We start from the raw sequence: 23,088 nt of genomic DNA, 5'->3' as shown, positions 1-23,088 counted from the left end.
GATTTCTTCTGTATATTATTTTATTATCTTTCTTTCTCCTTGGTTTTTTTTGGGCCTGTAAATAGTAAATAAATTATATTTGTATTCCTTACCCTTTGTCTTTCTTCTTCTTCACATCCTTCGCTTTAGTCTTTTCCCCATTGAATATCTGTGGCGCGATTCGGCCAACGTTCAGGAATCGGGTTAGTCAGGGTAACTGTTAGGGCCGTGGTGCCATCCGCTCGGCAAAACAACATCTTATCCGCGGTCCGTAACAATATTATAAATAGCATTATATGATTAGGCCTGTATTAGATCGAGTTTAACATGTTTTATAGATATAATGTGACGGAATAGTTGACTTTTGATTATACAGCAACATCTATGGTAAAATATACGTTTTAAAAAGTATACATTTCAAGGGAAAGATTATTATTTTCAAATGTTGAAAATTGCGCATGCGTGACAGGCAGAGGTGCACATCATACACATCATACACAACACAACACACAACACATCATACACAACATACACTTACACAACACATCATACATTGCCATTGCGGTATAATGCAGATCAATGGCCAACTCGATCATATTTTCACCAACTCCTACGTACTCGTCTCATCATCAACCTCGATCGTACGCATGTATGCACACTCGACCTGCATGCACTAATGATTGAAATACACACTTGAAATACATTAATGATTCAGGTATTTGGTTTTAATGCCAGTTTGTTCCAACGTTAGTAATAATCCATCAACATTATTTTACAGGCATATTTGAAAAGATATGACATTTTAATATTCCTTATAGGAAATAAATTTTCAGAAAACATTGCATATAACGATGCATTTTCTGTTTATATGTTCAAGATGTTAATTACTTGCAATTCATGCTGATCATGTTGGTTTGTTTTTCTTACTGGTCAAAGTTTGTGCTGTTTTAACTGTTATGATGGTGAGAGACATTTTGAAACCAGTATTTATTTTTTATATGCATACCTGTGCAATTTCAATTAAATATATCGTTGCAATTACCTGTGATACATGTGTTCCTTTAAGTGTGATTATTTCATTTGGGGCTGTGACATTAACATGAAGATGGGCTCATCAAATGTATTTTTTAATATCTAAATGGAATTATAACTATTGAAATAAACTATTTAAATAAGTTATACATAAGTAAAAACATGTTTGATCACAAGAAGCTGTGAAATGTTCCTGTCAAACTGACTTCCGCACCTATCGGGCTATGGTGACTTCCAAGAACCATGCAGTTTGCTGTGGTACAAAAAGAGATTGTCTAAATATTGAAGTAATTCTTTTAAAAAGGTACCACAGAAATACCACACAATATTAACTGCTGTGGTAATTTACCACAGTAAATTGTGTGGTATTCCATCATACAGGAGAAGTGTTTCAGAATCTTGTGGTAATTAAGAATACCGCAGGACATTCGTTTCCTGTAGTAATTTACCACAGGCACTTGTGTGGTATTCCTGTCATACCGACATCTGTTTCAAAATCTTGTTGTACCTCATGTGGTAATTAGCAATACCACAGGAAATTCGTTTCCTGTAGTAATTTACCACAGGAAATCGTGTGGTATTCCTGTCATACCGAGACCTTTTTCAAATTCTTGTGATAATTCGTGTGGTAATTGGCAATACCACAGGAATGCCACAGGAATACCACAGGACATTTTTGTAAGGGTCTGCCATTCTGGTTTTAACGTCTTGCAAGGATTATTTTCACCTTTGGTATTTTCACCTTTCATAGGCAAGAGATGGACCACCTTATGGTCTGGTTTCATTTCGCCACATACTGGTTTACACACGGAACTCACATTCTGTCCTTAAAAATATATGAGCACATATATTTTTATAATTCCACAATCCCTCATTTTTTCTTTTTGTTTATATTAACCATTAATCTAAACATCACCACAATACTCAAACCACAAATTTGGTAATCCAATTCCCTAAGGCATACACCGTCATTCTGGAAGAATCTGATCACAAAACATTTCTTTGTTCATTTGACTCTTTCCATATTGATAATGCAATTCAATTCATTTGCATAAAGCATACAACACTTCACCTTTACCAAAACACAATAATTTCAATTCCATTTTCTTCTTGACAAGGATTTTAATGATTTGATTCAACTCTGTTCCACAGCACATGTGACTGTTGGCTGCCATCTTGGTTTTATGGATAATAATTTGATGTCCTTTCGTGTATAACTTGCTCAGAATTGCGAACATCATCACACAAAATGTTGGCATTTTAGGAAGTGAATGTTTAGGTCCCATCTGCCGGTACATACATACATGCCGTCCAATTCAAAATTCCTGACCATCCTTCGTCGAATGTCAGGCCTCGCCACCCGGGTCGTGAAAGACTTAGACCAAACTTCCTTCGGCCAACTCTACAAGAACATGTGAATAATTGTGCCCGTTAAAGAAGAAGAAGGGCAAAATGGAGAAGATTGTCATGGGGACCGCAAGGCTAACCCCCGCTCTAACAGGGAAAATGGCCTTAAAATGCATGTTGTTGTTGTTGTTGTTGTTGTTGTTGTTAAAGAAGAAGAAGCAAGAAGTTTTCGTCTGAATTCTTGCCCAATTAAAGTATAGGATCTTGTTCTTCTTCTCTATCCTTTATAATGGGTGAGGTCCAATGTTCTGCCCTGCTTTGAACACGATACTCCTCTGTCCTCAGACAACTCTCTCCACTCTCCAACCATCCCAACCACCCCAACATTGTTGATATCCTTACACAATCTTCCCAACTCAGCCGCAATCTACCTCTTTTCCTCCTATCTCACTCCCTCAACTTATCCGCTCTCTTTGCCGTTCTCTCTTCTTCCATCGCACCAATTGTCCAGCTCCCTTCAGTTGTCCTCTTACCAATTTCCACGTCCAGCTTTTTTGCACACCAATGTCCTCCCTCAGTTCATCCATCCTCCTTCTATCCACCCTCCTCATTCCCGCAATCCTCCTGACCTAGTTGTTCTCGCAAATCTGCAGCCTCTGTTATTGTCTCTCTGTCAATGCCACCGTTCTGAGACCATAAGTGTAGGTCAGAATTACAAAAGTCACCAGAACTTTCCTTTTCAATTTCCATGATATTTTTATGTTTGCCACTTTCCTTGATCCACATTACCTTTGTCTTCTCTGGACTCATTGGTTGAGAGCACTTCCCTGTCTCAAACCAATGTCCACACTCAACTCCTCTGACATCTTAGGACCAACCAAAACTCTTCCCTTCGTTCTCTTGTACTACCAGCCTAACTTCTATTTCCGGCACTCCCATCTATCTTGGTGTCTCCATCATCATCTTTATTGGGACAGTGTCATAGGCCTTCTCAAGATCGACAAATCCGATTGCTGTTTCACTTTACATGTCCAACCTCTTCTCCACCAGCTGTTTCAGTGCGAACATCCCATCTGTCATTCTCCTACCCTTTTTAAACCCCCTCTCCTCCACATCTCTCAAAATCTCAACCCTCTCCACCACATCTCTCAAAACCTCAACCCTCAAAAAAGATGTATAAAGGGTAAAAATATTTTTGCTCTTCGCCTATCTCCCTCCCTCTCCACACTCTTCCTTATTCCTCCCATCCAGAATCCTCTCCAGTACTTTCATGACACGAGTTAGGAGTGTTATCCTGTACATCCCATTCCTCTTCCATATTGGCACAATTAGCCATGATTTCAATCCTCTGGAATGTAACCCTCTCTCACACATATAATCTACATCCTCTTCATCCAAATGACTCCGACTTCTCCCGCTGCAATTGGCATCTCTGTATTCACCTCATCAATGCCTGGCAGCACTCTTCCTTTCTTCATCCACTTTTTATAAATGCTGTCTGAACCTCCTCCTCCATGATTTACACCGATTCCACTTACCCCTCTATATAATAGTGTTGCGGATATGGGATTTGCATCCATCCATATCCGCTTGTAAATATTCCCCTATTTCCTCAATACTTCCCAACTCTCCCCAATCCCCCATTCCCTAGTCCCATTTTCTGTAAACAACACTCTGTAGACCCGACCTCCCCCTATTTCCCCCATTAAATGTCGCATCCAGGTCCACCGCATCTCATGTAGACAACTATAGGACATCTTGCTAGTTATTCTTAGTCTATGTCAGTTAAGGATTCGTTTCCATTAATTCTGACCCTTCGTTGCACCAGAATGTGATTGTATGGCACCGTTAGGAAGTTTAGGACCTCCCAATACCTCCCCGCAGCTCTTCCTCACAGTTCTCTTCAGTAGCAACAACAACAACAACAACAACAACAACAACGAGCGCAGGGAGTGCGCGTCCTCACTCCGGCTTGGTTGGTAGGAGTGGTGGAAGGACACCAGGCCTTCCCAACGAGCCGCCATCGGACATGTGCTCGACGGGGTTACCAAACAGGGGCAGAACATGGCTCCCTGTCGGCTCCTCATCAAGGGCGGAGCCCGGTAACCCCCGCACCCAATGGAAGCGGCGGACCGGCCCCAGTTGGGGCGGAACCAACCAGCCGAGGGCGTGTCACTCCCCGTTGAGCATGCGCAGTAGAGAGAGAGGTGACGTCAGATGCGCGCTGAGCTTGAAGCAAGAAAGACGTACCCTCCGAGCGCGGTGAAACCTCTGCCGTCAGTGAGACCTCCCTGCATCTTTGGACTGTGCTTTATCCTGTCCCTGAGCCAAGGTGCACCTTGTGCCATCGATCTACCTGTCCATTCCTGCCATCAACCCCTGTGTGAGTCTGCCTTGTCCGGTTGTCCGTGGTCTGTCTGGGTTAAATAAGCCTGTATTTAAGTGCCCATCTCTTCTGTGTTCTTTACCTCACTCTACCTTGTAATCTACCCCTTTTCTCCACCACTGTAATTACACCCTCCTCCGGAGGTCTTGAGAACTGTACACCCTTGCGTTGTTTCATCTTTCCCAGTCGTCGTGTCTTTTCTATCATTGATTTAGCATAGCGCGATTTGGCCAACGTTATAATCGGGTGTAGCTTGTTAATGGTTCGAACTACGGGTTACTAAACCCGCTCGGTAACCTAAAACCGTAGCTCGAACGGCCGTCTCTTCCCTGTCTCACGACCGAGCGTTGCACTCAGGTCCCGGGAAGGCCCATTCCGACTTTCTGGCCCGAATACCCTGGCGGCGCTGTGGGCGGGAGAGAGCGTTGGGACGACCAGGAACGGAGAGTGGTTAGTAGAAGGAACGGTGGGTTGATCTCCGCAGGGCAACGAGGGAAGCCCTCTCCGTTTCCGTAACAATATGGTAGCTCCTTGATATCAGGTCCAAATTCCTTTTATGATGGTGATTGGTCCATTGACTACTAATGTTGTAATCCATGTAAAGTATGCTGATGTCCATGTCACACATCTTGTATGTAAGTCCGAGCTCCTCCATGGGCCTTACTAAATATAGGAAAAAAATTTGGGATACAAAATCTCCACTCATTTCAGCTGGTGAAGCGGGATAGAAAAGATCACAGGTATGGATTGAGGATGACCTGAGGTGGTGTTGTACTTCCAACTTTAAACTTTAGAGGGAAGAGTGAGGTGGAACAGTCTGAGTGAGGCAATTGTTTTATTTGGATTCAAGTTCCAGATACACACCCAATCACAAAACTTACGATGCAGAAAGATCAACACAAATTTATCTAACTTGAACCACAGTTTCAGTCGTTGTTGCAATGAGGAAACGGGTGGTCCTCCACACCAGCAAGGGTGTTCTCCAATGCAGCGTCCACTATCCTTTTGAAGGTGCTGGTGTCGCCTTTACCAAAGTGCGGTGTGATGATGACGTTATTTAAACGCAACAGGGGATGATCTCTACGGGATAAAAAAAAAAAAACATTCTGTGTTCAAAATACATTTCATGTCGTGTGTGGGGAAGGGAGGGTTGAGGTTTTGAGAGATGTGGGGAGAGGGGGGGATTTAGGGGCGAAGGGTTGAGGCTTTGAGAGATGTGGGGAGGAGGGATATGGGGGAGGGGTTGAGGGGATTAGGCGTTAAGGTTCGGAGAGATGCGGGGGTGAGGAGGTTGAGGGGGAAGGGTTGAGGTTTTGAGAGATGTGAGGGAGAGGATGTTGAGGGGGTAAGGGTTGAGGTTTTGAGAGAAGTGGGGTGGGGGGTTGAGGGGCAAGGGTTGAGGTTTTGAGAGATGTGGGAAGAGGGGGTTGAGGGGGGAGGGGTTGAGGTTTTGAGAGATGTGGGGGAGGGGGGATTGAGGGATGTGGGGGAGGGGTTGAGGGGATTAGGGGTTAAGGTTCGGAGAGATGCGGGGGTGAGGAGGTTGAGGGGGAAGGGTTGAGGTTTTGAGAGATGTGAGGGAGAGGGTGTTGAGGGGGGAATGTTTGAAGTTTTGAGAGATGTGGGGGAGAGGGGCTTGAGGGGGGAAGGGTTGAGGTTTTGAGAGATGTGAGGGAGAGGATGTTGAGGGGGGAAGGGTTGAGGTTTTGAGAGATGTGGGGTGGGGGGTTGAGGGGCAAGGGTTGAGGTTTTGAGAGATGTGGGAAGAGGGGGTTGAGGGAGGAGGGGTTGAGGATTTGAGAGATGTAGGGTGGGGAGGGAGGGTTGAGGACTTGGGATGTGGGGTGGGGGAGGGTTGAGGTTTTGAGAGATGTGGGGGGTGGGATGTTGAGGGGCGAGGGTTGAGGTTTTGAGAGATGTGGGGTGGGGAAGGAGGAAGGGTTGAGGACCTGGGATGTGGGGCGGGGGAGGGTTGTGTTGAAAGGAAAAATTGAAAGGCAAGGGCAGAAGGGAGGTCCTGGCAGGAATGAAACCAAAGCGAGAAGGACAAAGGGAAGAGCGCAAATGTCGATCTCCGACCACTTGCTTTCACATCCAGAACAAGTGAGAGAAAATGTCGGCACACAACCGTTCACCACCAAAGTCCGGACCAAAGAGACAAAATGTCCGCCGCTCCAAGTCTCTTGTCCAGCCGCTCTCATGTCATCCGGGCCTCTTTTCAATTTATGAGTCCCCACCCACCAGTCGTGCGATCCGCCCACCAAACCCTCGTTGTCAATCTATCGTGAGGTGGGCGTGGCCTCAGCCTGCCTTGCACGATGTTTGCCTGCTATGGCAGCTGGTGATGTGGCTGACTGCGGCCTCATCGGCGGTGCCCCGAACTGGCTTCCTGCCTGTTCTTCCTGTAAGTCTTGTGGCGGCGGGGGAATTAATGAATGTGGTGCGCTGTTGGGCCTAGCTAATGTCTATGGGATGTATTGCTATAAGGGACACCGGGATGTTCGCAGAGGGAACGAGACACAATTGAATTAACATAATCCCTACGCTAGTTAACAAGCCCCGCCTCCTCATGGCAGAGACACATACCCAACTTATCCAACATCCGGTCTAAACAGGTCCTCTTCTTATTTACATCGAGATGGTTCTAGCTCCCTACGACAACTGGAGCATGATGCCTATCCAGATCTACCTAAATCTATATATGCCCTACCCACCGACATAACAGTATGTATGTATGTATGCATGTCCCCTCAAACGTATACCAATCAGAGCTGAGGATCTGGTCACATGACAGGGTGATGTGATTACGGCTGACATCATTACGGCGGTGTGGCTTCTGACTCTCCACGCACCGCCATTTTGATTTATATGCCGTTCATGCCGAACATATCGTCGAACCTGTCATATATCACAATCGCCATGCTCTACCTTTAAGTTTTTCTTTCAGTATGAAATAAAAACAAACAGATTGTTAAAATGACCATCAAATATCGAAAACATCGGCGTTCCGTCTCTTCCAACAAAACGGTATGTACACAACTCTTGTGGGGTATAGATTACAGTAGATCTTCCCTCAGTTCTGTAAGTAAAACTTACCTCACAGATGTCTGGATTCCATCAAATTTCTTTGTTTAATGTTATAAACAGCATTAGCGACTGTTTAAAAAGCTAATCATATGTGTTTGTAGTTTATAATATTTTACAAGCCCGGCTACGCCGCTGTTAGACTTTCGGTCTTGTTTTCTATTGAATTATATACCGTATTTGAACACTGTAGAACACAAAGCGCTTTATTTGTATTCCCCAAGCCCTTCAGTTTAATCGTACTTGGGCAAAATTTTACACCGTCCCGCTCGATCAAATTTGTTGTGCGCTTTGAGGGCGGAGTAACAGCGAGATTCAGACAAAAATGGTGACGCCTAGTGATGCAGTGACAGAGCTAACTTCGATCAAAATATCTGTTTCTCAAATTCGTTCCAAAATTGATAGTTTCTCAGAAAGGAGTTGGGAGGAGGTTCAGCGGAAGTAACGTGTTCTAGGAACTCACTATAGTTGTCTCAGGGATGGCATGGGTCTCTGGCAGGAAAGAACCAGAAAATGAGGGGGAGTGGGGTGAGGGACGGAGAGAAGGGGTAGAGGTGGATAATAATAAAATAAGGAGGGATGGAAGAGGAAAAAACAATTATAATAAAAACCAGACAATATCCACCCTATATGCTAAAATAACTCCATTAATATTTGGCCCATGTGTGTGCATTCACATGATACATACATTACGGAGACATGACATTATCTCAAATAATCACAACCACAACATGTTTTTCCCTTTATCTTTCCGTGCACGTTTCAATATCTTCATTGTCTTTTAGAGCGCGTTAAAATAATATCCATTTTATTTCTGATTAGTATTGTGAGATAATAATTACGGGTTTGAGTAAGACAGGATGGAATTATCCCTGCTCTCCAAAAGAACAGGGGCAATGCCACTGGGCTCACCTGGTAGAACCAGGGAACCACTGGTAGGTGTGGATGACCCACAAAATATGTAATGGAGAAGAAAGTAAATACCTGTTTTGGAGGGCAAACGCCCCGGAAGATACCCTTCGTCCCTGATCTTTTTTTTTTTTTTTAATCCCGTGAACAAACTCTGGTACATCACGGATGATGAAGGCTGTGGTCAAGTTTCATCAAAATTGTTTGTGTAGTTTCAGAGAAGAAGTTCCGAGTCTTTACATACAGCCTAACTGACTTTACATACTTCTTTACATACTTTACATACTTTTACATACTTTACATACTTTACATACTTTTACATACTTTACATACTTTTACATACTTTTACATACTTACATACTTATATTAAATACTTTACATACTTTTTACTGACCTAACTTCTTTACATACCGCACGATGCTAATACCTCCCTGAACAACTTTTGTTCCAAGTGAGCTAAAAATGCATAAAACACAAATTAGGAACTACTTGAAGCATGTCGTCATCAGGGGGAATAATACATGCGATTCACTCTGATGTTCACCTTGGTAGAGGTTCAGGGTAAGTGACATCCAGAGCAGCTCCTCGAATCCACCCCTCCGACAAAGCAGTCACCAAGGCATCCTGATCAATTACCAAGCCTGTTTGAAATATCAAGAAGAATATGAACAAATCATTAAGATGTATGTAATGGTGATAAACAGATGTCACGTTAGCATTTCAATACTCTTCTGATAGAAAATCTGTTCATTTTTAAAATCAATTGGCAAATAATAATCATTCATTTTGGCCTCTGGAAAATTCGAGGTGTTTGTCAAGCAATTTATTGAAAACTCGCGTGTCTCGGCTCGCTACTCTCGCCTCACCACACGTCGCTGCAGAGGCACAGGCTTGTTTAAACTGAGGATAATGGCCTTACTGAATTTGAGTTGCTGTGTTGTCATAATTTACACCAATCATAATACAAACATTTATTTTGTACAAATTTATTTGTAATATTGGTGATATTATTTATTTGTAATTTATTTGCAATCAAAAAAGTGGTGTAAAGCTCTAAATGGTCAAGGGTCCAAACTGTTTAATCGGTCTGAAGGGTGTAAGGGGTCTAAATGGTGATATGGTCTAAGGGGTCAAAAGGGACTTAAGGGGTGTATAAAGGATGCAAATGTTGGAAGGGCAAAGGGATATAAAGGTGTCTAAATTCTTGAAAGGGTCTTAAAGGTAGAAGTGGTCTTACGGATCTTGGGGAGTCTTCAGGATCTTGGGGTTTGGTGGGTCTCAAGGGTCTTATGGGTCTTTTGGGTCTTCTGGGATTTTAAGGGTCTTCAGTGTATTTTGGGTCTTTTGTGTCTTTGGGATCTTTGGGGTATTTTGGGTCTGCGTGGTCTTTTTGATCTCTAAGGGTCTTCAGGATATTTTGGGTGTTTGAAGTATTTGTGGGCTTTTGGGTTGTTGTTGTCAATAAGGTTCTTTTAGGTATTTTGGGTCTTCAGGGTCTTTTGGGACTTTAGGCTTAGGGTCTTCAGGGTCTTTTAGGTATTGTGGGTCTTTGTGGCCTTTTGGGTATTTAAGGGTCTTCAGGGTATTTTGGAGTCTTTTGAGGCTTTGGGGTCTTTTGGATCTTTGAGGTATTTTGGGTCTTCAGGGTCTTTTGAGGCTTTGGGGTCTTTTGTATATTTGGGGGTTTTGAGGTCTTTTGAATCTTCTGGTCTTTAAGGGTCTTTCAAGTATGTTGGGTCTTTTGGGTCCTCTGGGTCTTTAAGGTATTTTGGGTCTTTAGGGTCTTTGGAGTCTTCCAGTAATTTTGGGTCCTCTGGGTATTTTGAGTGTTTAAGGGTCTTTGGGATTTTCAGGGTCTTTGTGGTCTTTCGTGGTCTTTTGGGGTCTTGGTGGTCATGGGGTCTTCATAGGTCTATGGGATCTCAGCAGTCTAAAGGGTCGAAAGGTATATTCCAACAATGTGCAGTTAATAGACGTACATAATTAATAGACAGGAAGCAATCGGCGTTTAAACAGTGAGTATTAATTGACATATAATCACAGCTTGGCGGCTTCACGGACGCACGTGCGGACAGCTTCATGACCGTGTTTTTCGGTTTTATATATGTAGATTACTGTAGTTTTGCATAGCTAGCAAATTGTATTCACTGTTTACATCTCTAACGTTATTCTTCACCATTCGCGTTGCTCCAACTATGACTGTTACAATTTCGAGTCTCTTTGGTTTCCAAAATCTTTTGACTTTATTTTTGAGATCGTGGTATTTGGTCATTTTCTTGATTTCTGCGCATTGTTTAGGTTTAGGCCAAAGTCACAGGGTACTGACACCTCAATTAGCAACGCCGTCTTTTCTTTTTATTGTAACTAAGTACTATTGCAATACTTTGTTTTCTGTGTTCACGCTCGATGGAATAATCGCATCGTACATGAACGTTACGTCCTCGTTTTCAACTATCGTTTTTGGTTCGTGCTTTCATGAGTTTCCTGAAACTGGGTAATTGAAATGTTTGCAGATGTGCAGTGGATTACTCTACATATCTTATTGTGCCTTTGTGTATACAGCTGTTCTGACTTGAGTTGTCGGCTGTAACATGTAACATGTAACAAACCGCGAAGATGTCAGACATCCTGAAAAAAGGTAACTTGTGCTTTCTGTTTCTACCCTACCAAACATACACCTGTCTGATTGACTGTCCTGCCATTTTCATAAAATCAGTGTGTGTGTGTGTGTGTGTGTGTGTGTGTGTTTTTTTTTCACAGCCAATCAGATTGCAGTTAGCTCAAACATTTATTCAACATTATATTGTATACAAGTAGAGGGGCTGCCCGCCGCTGCTTGGGGGTGAGGAGGAAGGGATGGGGGGAAAGGGCACCCAGGTGTGACCTCGTCTGAATCCAAATTGGTGATCTGAAATGAGGTTGTTGGAGAAAAGGAAGGATTTCATATCAACAGTGATGATGGATTCCATGACCTTGCTGATGATTGAAAGTAAGCTAATAGGTCTGTGGTTAAGGGGATCAGTGTTTGCACCTTTTATGTAATACAGTGATGTTGGCTAATTTTCAAGCAGATGCAAAGTGAGCTCGAGCAAATCAAAGGGTGCAAAGTGCAGAAAAGGTTGTGCAAGAGCATTAGAGCTGTTTTTTTAGGACACATGAGCTGATGCCGTCCGACCCAGTTACACAATCAGTTGAGTGTTGCCAGAAAAAAAAGTTATTCATCTACTCTCCATTGAACGGAACGTTTCCAGAAAAAAAAACTCAGGTTGTCAAAAATACCTCACCTACTCTCTTATTGAAAGACACCACAAGATCTTTAATGTACAACAATAATTATTACCATACGGGTAACCCAGCTTGACATCCTTCCAAGGGACGATGTGGTTTGTGGTGCAACGCCCTTCTTGCAAAGCACGACTTCAACAATCGGGTTGAGAAATGAAAGGTCGGCTCGAGAAGTGATTCCACTACTTCTGCACCATCCTGTCAGAGTTAAATTTACTTCATAGAAGGCTTTTGCTATTTTTGTGTCTTTTAATCATGTTTCTGACTGTCTTTTTACCCATCCCACCTGTTAAAAATGGATGTATGCCTTATGCACTAATGAGTAATGTAATGTATGAACAATCATTAAACTTTGAGGACTTTTAAACTTGCAACGTAAGCTATAATGGACCAATGCATACAACAGTTTGATGGTTTTCATTGCAAATAATAAAAGGTGGGAAATGAGCAGAGAGGGAGAGTTAATGAGACTGGGCCGGGCCAATAACTCCTCAAGTGCCGTCTGCATGAGCCGCACCTGCTACTCGAACCCAGTTGGAATATTTTGCTTCACCTATCATATTCACTCGATTTAGATAAATGTCACTTCCACCTAATCCATGAAATGAAAATAAAAAAGAGCTTAGGGAAGACATTCTGCAAGAGGTTACTGTGCTGGGATAAAAGAGTTGGTTAAGTGCTGAATGAAGTACATTAAAGATAATGGAGGTTATGCATAATACCCTCGGACCCTGCTGTTCGCGGGGGGATACGTTCCTGGAAAATGCGCGAATTGCAAAACCGTGAATAGTGGGGCATTGTTTAAATGGAAAAATGGGGGATAGGTTCCCGAGTCATGAAAATCCGCGAATAGAAGAACAAACCCCGATGGCGAGGCAAAATCAGCGAATGGCGAGGCAAAACCCATGAATGTCGACGAAAATCCGCAAATTCTTGGACCACGGCCGTAAATAGGAAAAAAAACCCGTGATTTCGTGGAACACGGCCGAGAATAGGAAAAAAAAAACGCGAATTCGCGGGACACCTTTCCACGAATAGAGAAACAGGTCGCATTTTATCACCCGTGAATATGCGGAACACGCGAATAGCGGAACTGCGAATAGCGGGGTCCGACAGTAAAGTGACTTGAATAAAACTTATCATTGGTACTAGGTAGGGTGATAACATTTGGGATGATGTGAAACCTCGAGATATATTGACGATAGTGGCGCTGGGTTTCATGGCACGGAATTCCTGTTCCCCGATCATCTTGGTGCTGCTACTGTTCAGATCCACACACACCACCAGGAAGTCTGTCTGTGCCAACATGTCAAGCAAGTGTGGACAAAATGTCGCCCCAACCGCCTGTTCCTCCTTCAATGTCCTAAAGGAACAATATAACCGCAATTATGAAGCAATAAAAGATCCAGCGCAGTGTTACAGCCGACATGTTAAAACCAATTTACAGTAGATTTACACACAATCGACGCTTCTCAAATTTTAGAACTAAAAATTAAATCCTCAAGAGATTCTCCTTCAACATACAGTGAGCACCGAAGTCCATTCCTCATGGTCGCACAAACGCATCAAGTCTCAGATTAAGAGAACAAATCATTCAGTACATGAAATCCTAAAGATTTGGCTGACAGGATGACCCAGAGGTATGCACACTTGCCTCTCTTAGACCAGTGGCCATTTTGAAAAGGGGGCCTGTCACATCCTATTTTTTTTTATGGCTCAGGGGTATGTGCTCTGCATTAAAAATATGGATGGGGAAAAAAATATTGACATGTCCTTTATTGTTAAATGCCTTGTTTTCACAGTAATGTACGCACAATTTTGTCTCGTTGTTGAAATCATTTGTTTTGCTCTAACTTCCTCAAATTTTAAGATACAGACATAAAATTTGTATCCAACAAAAGCATTGAATCTCCTCTTTCTTAAAAATATACAATATGTTATTTAGGCTATTTTCATTTTTCTTGATTTTTTAACTAAAACTCACTAAAACTCTACATATGGTACAGTAGAGGTGTTAAAAAATCAAACCTTTTACCAGGAGATGGGCAAACATATTAGAACTGCACATAAACTATATCAAAAACATTGATCTGCACTAAAAATAAAAAGTCAAAGGGGGTTATTCAAGATTATATTTCCTATAAAGCCTGATTTTTAAAGATAATTTATAATTAGTCTATCACAAACATTTATTTGGACTGCACTCAGTTTGTTTCATTGAAGAATACCGTATTTATATCACTATGATGGCCCTCTTTTTTTCAGACCCCGATTTTTCTAATGCCTTAAACAAACTTTGGTGCATCATGGGTGATGAAGGCTGTGATCAAGTTTCATCAAAATTGTGTGTGTAGTTTCAGAGAAGAAAGCAAATACCTAGTTTGGGGGGGGGGCTCAAACCCCCCGTAGACCTCCATAGACCTGGATGACAAGCCTCGACCCACTTTGACCCCCGGTAGACCCCCTTAGGCTCCGATTTTTTTTTAATGCCGCGGACAATCTTCAGTTGCAACATACCAAATGTCATTTGAGCCAAGTTTGGTCGCAATCCCATCATCAGTTTCGGAGAGGAAGTTGCAAGAGTTTACGGACGGACGACGCGCCATCCCATAAGCTCACCAGAACTACGTTCCAGGTGAGCTAAAAAAAGACAAGTGGTGCCTTTATTGCACATGTATATTGTATAAGTACATGTATCCATGCAAGTTAATAACAAGATAAGATTTATTGATTAGTAAGTGATTGCAGTCATGTACAGGCACTCTATCTGTTTTACCCCATGTCCAGGATAGAGGTAATAATTTGGAGCAGTTACTATGAGTGTCGGTAATCATTGATCAGCTTCATCAATGTCAGACTCCAGTTGAGAAATGGAGTTGTGGTAATCATCTGATTGACATGCAGAGAATTCTGTGCATTTTCGACCTGTTTGTAGACACTGACTGACATTTTCTGTTGACATTACAATCATGATCTGTGCAGGAGAGATGTGTAAGATCTCACACTTGAATGGGAGCAACTTGTGTTGTGTACATAATTGGCTCAAGATGATTGCTCTCTGATAATTTCCAACCACTACCAACTGGACTCCACCACAACCACTACCAACCGGATACAGGATTAGCAACATGGCTCGGACACCAAATTGCTAACTGGTACCTGGCTTGCGTGACATGCTGGGTGAAGGCATCTTCCGTTGGTAGAAGCTGAGCAGCTGACTTATCTGTTGTTGAGGCCAACACATAGCTTAACATGTCCTGATTTGGGCATGGTATCTATTTATATGCATACACAGCAAGTATATATGCATGTGCTCCAGTGACATCATTCAGAATATCACCAGAAGGTCCAAAGATTTTCGTGTTGACTTAACATGTCCCACAACTTTGGTGTATGTTGTGCGTTTTCCAATGTTGAAGAAGATACTTGTCGTGTCACACCCAGTCAAGGCATGTGCTGCCAGCAAATTCTGGCACAGATCTTTGCCAACGTTATCCACAATAATGCTGATGGGGATGCATCTTCTTCGATCAATGACTTGGTTAGTGTGTCCTGCACGTATGTAAACGGATGAACCCAACTTTCCCTTGCTTGCATAATACAGCAGGAGTACTAAAACATCAGTGTCATCACTCCGAACTACAATTTGCTCAAAAACAGAAGACAAATTTATAGCATGAAGCAACATACAGGTAGGTGGCTGCCTCCTCATAAGACATAAGAACTAAAGAGATCTGGCAGATTAGCACCAGCAGGTTAGCAGCCTCAGTGAAAGCACCAACAAGGATGATGTCTTGATGATCAACAAGGATCGCCGGACTAGCAGACATGACGTATTCAGAAGTCAAAACAGCAAGAGCAGCTTTGTTGGCTAAATTTCGTCGAAATTTTTTGCAGTTGGGCATTGTGCGACTTCCTTTGATGACATAGGTAGCTCGCATAGCCTCACCACGTCTTTGTCTTTCAATTTGTTTGATGGATTGCCTGTGGTCATCTGTCAAAGATCACTGCAATGGCCATAACTCCAAGATTACCCTCCAGTGATGACGATGTACTGTATAACACGACTTCACAAGTCATCAACTTTGGGGAAGATTTGGGGAAGCCTACAAAAAACATTCTGCTGCATTGAAGGTTCCCAAGAGCACAGTGGCCTCCATAATTCTTAAATGGAAGAAGTTTGGAACAACCAGGACTCTTCCTAGAGCTGGCCGCCCGGCCAAACTGAGCAATCGGGGGAGAAGGGCCTTGGTAAGAGATTTGACCAAGAACCCGATGGTCACTCTGGCTGAGCTCCAGAGATCCTGTGTGGAGATGGGAGAAACTTCCAGAAGGACAACCATCACTGCAACACTCCACCGATCTGGGCTTTATGGCAGAGTGGCCAGACGGAAGCCTCTCCTCAGGGAAAGACACATGAAAGCCCACTTAGAGTTTGCAAAAAAGCACCTAAAGGACTCTCAGACTGTGAGAAACAAGATTCCTTGTCACATGCCCAACCTGTCCATGACATTCAATGCAGCAGAAATTTTTTTGTCAGCTTGCCCAGATCTGTGCCTCGACACAATCCTGTCTCTGAGCTCTGCAGGCAGTTACTTCGACCTCATGGCTTGGTTTTTGCTCTGATATGCATTGTCAGCTGAGAGACCTTATATAGACAGGTGTGTGCCTTTCCAAATCATGTCCAATCAATCGAATTTACCACAGGTGGACTCCAATCAAGGTGTAGAAACATCTCAAAGATGATCAAGAGAAATGGGAGGCACCTGAGCTAAATTTCAAGTGTCATAGCAAAGGGTCTGAATACTTATGTCAATGTGATATTTCAGTTTTTTATTTTTAATAAATTTGCAAAACTTTCTAAAATCCTGTTTTCTCTTTGTCATTATGGGGTATTGAGCGTAGATTGATGAGGGAAAAAATGAATTTAAACGATTTCAGCAAAAGGCTGCAACATAACAAAATGTGAAAAAAATGAAGGGGACTGAAAACTTTCTGAATGCACTGCATAAATGCAAATGTGAAATAATTAAATATACCGCTTTTTTTCATTAAGGAAAACAAATTCACATCCAGTCACGTGAAAAAGTAAGTACACCCCATGTAAAGTTTTGACTTTTTCAACATATTTCAGCATACAGCTATTTGATTTTCATTTCAACAACATTGATAGATAAAGGTGATATAATAAAACAAATATCATGAAACATTTACATTTTGTAGTCCATTGTATAATTTAAATAAACATAAATGCAAATTTCGCATGTGTAAAAAGTAAGTACACCCTTGGCTCTAATAGGTGGTATTGTCCCCTTTGGCAGAAACAACCTCAATTAGGCGTTTCTTATAACTGTCTATCAGTCTCTGACATCGACTGGGAGAAATTTTTGCCCACTCCTCCATGCAGAATTCTTTCAGCTGTGCGATGTTTGAGGGGTTTCTTGCATGCACAGCACGTTTCAATTCTCCCCACAACATCTCAATGGGATTTAGATCCGGGCTTTGACTTGGCCATTCCAGAACCCTCCATTTCTTTCTTTTCAGCCACTCCTTGGTGGATTTACTGGTATGTTTATGGTCATTGTCATGTTGCAAGGTCTACCTTCGGTTGATCTTCAACTTTCCAACAGATGGCCTCACATTATCTTCAAGCACCCTCTGGTACAATGAGGAATTCATAGTGGATTCTATGATGGTGAGCTGCCCAGGCCCTGATGCAGCAAAGCTGCCCCAAACCATAATATTTCCACCACCATGCTTTACAGTTGGTATCACGTTCTTGTGGTCAAATGCTGTCTTTGCTTTTCGCCCCAAACATGTCTTCTGGTACTGTGGCCAAATAGCTCTACCTTTGAATCATCTGTCCAGAGCACATTGTTGCAGAAGTGCTGGTCTTTGCCTCGGTGTTCATTAGCAAACTTTAGTCTTGCCCTGATGTTCTTTCTGGACAGCAAAGGTTTCCTCCTGGCACACCTCCCATGTAGATCAAATTTGTGCAGCCTCTTTCTAATGGTAGACTCGTGCACTTTGACATCAACAGTGGCAAGAGTTACTTGTAGGTCCCGTGATGACATTCTGGGGTTCTTAGAGATTTCTTTCAGCATCTTGCGGTCTGCTCTCGGGCTGAACTTGCTGGGGCGGCCTGGCCTGAACAAATTGGCAGTTGTTTGGAATCTTCTCCACTTGTAGATGATCTTCCGGACAGTCGAATGATTGATTTCAAATTGTTTGGAGATCTTTTTAAATCCCTTCCCAGACTCGTAGGCATCTATAACCTTCTTTCTGAAGGCCTCAGAGAGTTCTTTTGATCTAGGCATGGTGATGCCGCACACTTCAACAACAAAGAGCAAACCAAACGAAATGTCTGAGGTTTAAATAAGACAGGTTCCTCCAAGATCCTCTCTAACGATGTTCTAATCATTTGCACCTGAGCTGGTACACCTGATTCTAATTTTAGGTATTTGAAGCAGTGATAAATGCAAGGGTTTACTTAATTTTTCCACATGCGAAATTTGCATTTATGTTTATTTAAATTATACAATGGACTACAAAATGTAAATGGTTCATGATATTTGTTATATTATATCACCTTTATCTATCAATATTGTTAAAATGAAGATCAATTAGCTGTATGTTGAAATATGTTGAAAAAGTCAAAACTTTACATGGGGTGGACTTACTTTTTCATGTGACTGTATTTTTGTATCACACAGCCCCTAGCTGTCCCTTCGCCGCATCAAGAGCATCCCTCTCTCCTCTTGTTTCCACCGCACACAAGCCATTCTGTACTCCATCTCCAAGGCAAGATCCAGACCTTGCACAAATCCCACCAAGGAAAGAAGGTTCTATATCTAGGTCTTGTCTATCCCATTAAGGGAAGAACTTTTCTAAATCCAGTGAGCGTTACAATACATTATACATAGCTCCACTGCAACTCCTCAAGGTTAGAATGTCCATCGGTGGTATTCTTGAAAAGGAAAAGCCCATTACCTTCTTCTCCGGTTATGGTACAGAATGGTCATGTTGAAGCCCATTGCTCTCTTGGCCACAGCAAAACCAATGGTTCCCATCCCAAGGATGCCCATGGTCGACTCTGTGACATCCGCATTTTGTGGAAATACAGAGTTTACGGTCTTGCAATTCATCACTGACAGAGCTCCTGCAAACAAAAGAGCATTATAATCAATTACTATAAATCCTCTTTAATTTGGGAGCCAAAGATGATAATGCAAAGAATAAAATGCAAGGTAACTCAAGGTACCAAAAGGCTCATCATGCACCATTCACCTAAAGATGTTAGCATAAGTTTCCATGCCCTGAGTGTTAAAACAAAGCAATAAAAAGACTCCATTTGATGTAAACCATATATGTGTATCACAAACAAGAGAGAACAAGAATAACAAGAGCATGTGGCAGGAATAAGATCCCCCTCTTCGGTACCTGTGGCACCTGCGGTTATTGGAAAAGCAGACATCGATGAGTGAATTCAAACCTTGAATGTGTATCGTCTCCCAAGGCTCCGCTGACATCTCATCTTCCCAATATTTTCCAGTCTATCTTCTCTTTTATCTACTCATTGCTTTTAAAAGGTGACAAAGAATAATTAAGATTATCTTCACCCAAAATATGGCGTCCATCCTGCCGGTGTTCACTCAAGGCTTGCTCATAAAACCACCCGCCAACATCAATAATGCCCACCATGGAAACGCTCACTCTTCACCTCTTTGGCTGGCCTTCATCCCATCATCTCTCTGCTTGCTCTGGTAAAGTGTGAGGATAAAATGCAGATACGCTACTTTGAAAACCCATATTGGGATGGATAAATTACATGGAAATGGTGTGCGTTTCAACTTGGTTTGAGTGGTGCATGGAAAGAAGTTTGTAAACTGGCAAGCTATTGAAATATGTGCGGATAAATGAAACATGTGTCCATACAAGTGTGGAGATCTTTGGAAAAGGCTCCTGGGGAATTGCTCCCATGGTGCATTTGGAAAGGTTTTGGTGTCCAGCCGATGAAAGAAGTTGTGGCACCTCACAGATCAGAAAGTTTCCTAGAAGCATAATGACCAAACCATTTTTCCAATGAGTTCTTTACTCAGTAGACATTTAACCTTTGGAGCTATGCCAGCCAGTATATGAGGTCTGACAATAAAGTTCCAGGATTAATGCAATATAACATTTTATTGTAAACGTAACAATTATGTTTAGTGTTCGCCTACAAAGTAATCCCCCTGGGAGTCATCCATACATGCATGATAATGTCGTTGCTATGCTTCAAAGCATGCTTGGAAGTCGTCTGAAAGGCCATCTATCTCATTGGTCACGGCTCTCTGGATCTATTCAATTGATGCAAAATGCGTTCCTTTCAATGGAGTTTACAGTTTAGGAAACGAGGATAGATCACATGGAGCGAAGTCATGAGAGTCGGGAGCAGGTTCCAGCACAGTCATTTTGTTTTTCTGCCAATAATTGCATCAAAGAGAGTGCCACGTATGTGTGATCACTGTCCTGATGGAGAATCCACTTGTTTGGCATGAGCTCTGGTCTGATGTGCAAAACATGTTTTCTCAAATGCTCCAAAATTTCACGCTAAAATGATTGGTTCACTGTTTGTGCTGGAGGAACAAACTCCTTATGGACAATCCCTTTGATGTGGAAAAAACAAAGCAGCATCGTTTTGACTTTGGACTTTGACATGCAAGCGGTTTTTTGGTTTTGGGGATGAGGGTGCTTTCTATTGCAGACTCTGGCGTTTCGTTTCTGGGTCATACTGGTAGACTCAGGTCTCATCTCCTCTGATGATTTTGTTCAACAGATCATGATCTTCTGACTGAACACGTTCTGACAGGTCAGAACAAACCTGGAGTCTCCCTTCTTTTTGTTCGTTGCACAGGCTCTTTGGGATCATCTTCGTGCACACGTTTCTCTTGTTGAGTTTTTTGGTTAAAATCAACCTAACAATTCTGGTTGATTTTACCAGATTCTCTCTGTTCAAGTTCAACTGGTCCACTATCAATCTGACTGTCAAACATCTGTCATATCTGACCAACATTCACACCCTTTCGACATTTTCATCCGTTTCGGCAATCAATGAGCGTCCCGACAACGTGTTGTCATTCACATCCATTCTCCCTTCAACAAACCTCTTGGCCCACTCAAACACACATGGTCTTGACATTCCATCTTCCCCGTATACGAGCTTCAACTTGTCAAAAATGGCCGTGCCACTTACGTTTAGTTTTACCAAAAACTTAATGATGATTCTCTGTTCCATAAATTTGTCGTTCATCTTCAGAACATGAATGCAACACTTACAATGTTAATAAAACTCCAGTACGGCTACAAAACACTACAAATCGATATAACAGCAAACAGTACTGACAGGAAGATTACGATGCACATCCAATTACGAAACCCAAGTCAGTCCTACCACCTGTCAAGAAAAATCATCAGTCCTGGAACTTCATTGTCAGACAGTAGCCAGTAGGTGCAGTAGCCAGTAGTTTAGCCATAGTTAACACCTTTTTTTTTCGGGGGGGGGGGGGGGGGGATACAAGATCGAGGCTCGTGTAAGAGCTAACATTATTCACAAAAAAAAAAACTGATACATAAAACATATGATAAAGGGAGCGGAAGACAAGATGAGGAGAGAGAGAGGGAAGCACACAAGTACAACAGTAGAGAACAGGGACATCGGGAGATCTGTGGGAGGGAGAGGGCTTGGAGGGAGGAGGCATGGGAAGGGGGGAGGAGGTGGGAGAGGTATAAAACACATGGGCACTGCTAGGACTTCCAGGAAAGAAGTCTGTATTTCAAAAAAGTGGATCTGGGGTGAATTAACTGGGGTAGAAAAGATCAACTTGAAAAGATCTTGAACTCACCCCTCGGCTTTTGGCATTAAACTTGTTCTGCCAGATTGAGATTAGCCAATCCAAATTAATAGGAATTAATGGAGGGAAATGCCAGAAAATATTCACTTAACCTTTTGTTAGTGTTAATATAAATGAACCTTAAGTTTCCATGCCAGCTTCAACTTTTCTGAGCGCAAGTCATCAGCTGCCAAGCTGTTCAGTGGACTTATAACAATCTGTTGAACGAATCTATTTTCTCAACAACTAAATTACTTCTCTGTGTGAATTAGATGATTCTGGTTGATTGAATAGTAGTCCGGCAGATACCATCATAGAATTAACCTCTGGCTTGTAAAAATTCAGAATGAATGGAGATGAGGGACAGTGAAGTCATGAGTACAAATATGTGAATGCAAACGTTGCAAGCCAAGATGTATGAGGGATTCATATATGAAGACAAATTTGAAAGGGACACCAATCACCAGGAACAACGATTGCTAACTCTGTTAAATCAAGAAAGTATTGTCTGTCGTGTGCACGCCCCCACCCATAACACCAGTGACGCTGGGCAGAAATTGTGCAAGCCAAGGTCGTTCACCTCAAACATGGCCGGCTTAAGGTCGAATTTGGTTGTGCAGTACAACTAAGCAGAGAATGCACTTTGCATTCCAAATATTTCGAAACTACATCTGTTATTAATAAGGGTCTTGGTCTACACTACATCTTCAAGGAACATTACACAATTATAATCCCCCCAGGGCTTATCAATAAAGTTGAATCGGTTTGGATGGGAAAGATGACAAACAGACATGCACACAAGCCTTAGGAAATCAATAAATATTTATTGAACACAAGACAAACGTAAATGGCTACTAAACCACCTTGAGGGGCCACACATAAAAGTTGAGATAACAAACATTAACACAAAAACCGGTAGAGGGGAAAAAAGTATGGGGTGAAGCCCCAGGTGACAGGTTGCCAAGGCGGGCTCCAGGAAGAGTGGCAGAAGAGCAAAGGCAGTAGCACACAGGAAGGCTTGTGAGGCAGAACCTCCAGCAAAGTCCTGCCCCAGTATGGAGAGAACGTCTAGAGTGCACAGCCAGAGAGAGAAAGAGAGAGCCAACAATGCTGAGCATTGCCAAGTCCTGATGCTCCCTTCATCCTACCCCTGTGACAAGTGTCCACCCTAGTCAAAATGGGCCAATCACTAGACCT

General features: G+C 42.4%; 1 protein-coding gene across 3 annotated transcripts in view; it reads right to left on the bottom strand.

The window, feature by feature from the left end:
• Window positions 1-5,562: 5,562 nt before the first annotated feature.
• LOC137421467 (putative 2-ketogluconate reductase) overlaps window positions 5,563-23,088 on the bottom strand; it is a 32,038-nt gene continuing 14,512 nt past the window's right edge. For 2 of the 3 annotated variants that reach the window (XM_068107575.2, XM_068107574.2), the window contains exons 3-6: window positions 19,013-19,181; window positions 13,207-13,385; window positions 9,282-9,378; window positions 5,563-5,824 (exon numbers count right to left, since the gene is read on the bottom strand). In XM_068107575.2, coding sequence (XP_067963676.2) covers window positions 5,671-5,824; window positions 9,282-9,378; window positions 13,207-13,385; window positions 19,013-19,181 — 599 coding nt within the window. In that variant the 3' untranslated portion in view covers window positions 5,563-5,670. Of the gene's footprint in view, window positions 5,825-9,281; window positions 9,379-13,206; window positions 13,386-19,012; window positions 19,182-19,641; window positions 20,352-23,088 lie in introns of those variants that run through there. The other variant, XM_078771371.1, reaches the window with a different exon arrangement.

Source organism: Myxine glutinosa, chromosome 2 (genome assembly GCF_964187855.1).
Source record: "Myxine glutinosa chromosome 2, kmMyxGlut1.1, whole genome shotgun sequence".
Lineage (NCBI taxonomy): Eukaryota > Metazoa > Chordata > Myxini > Myxiniformes > Myxinidae > Myxine > Myxine glutinosa.
Note: the sequence above shows the minus strand (reverse complement) of the source record. Positions and strands in the feature narration are given on the sequence as shown.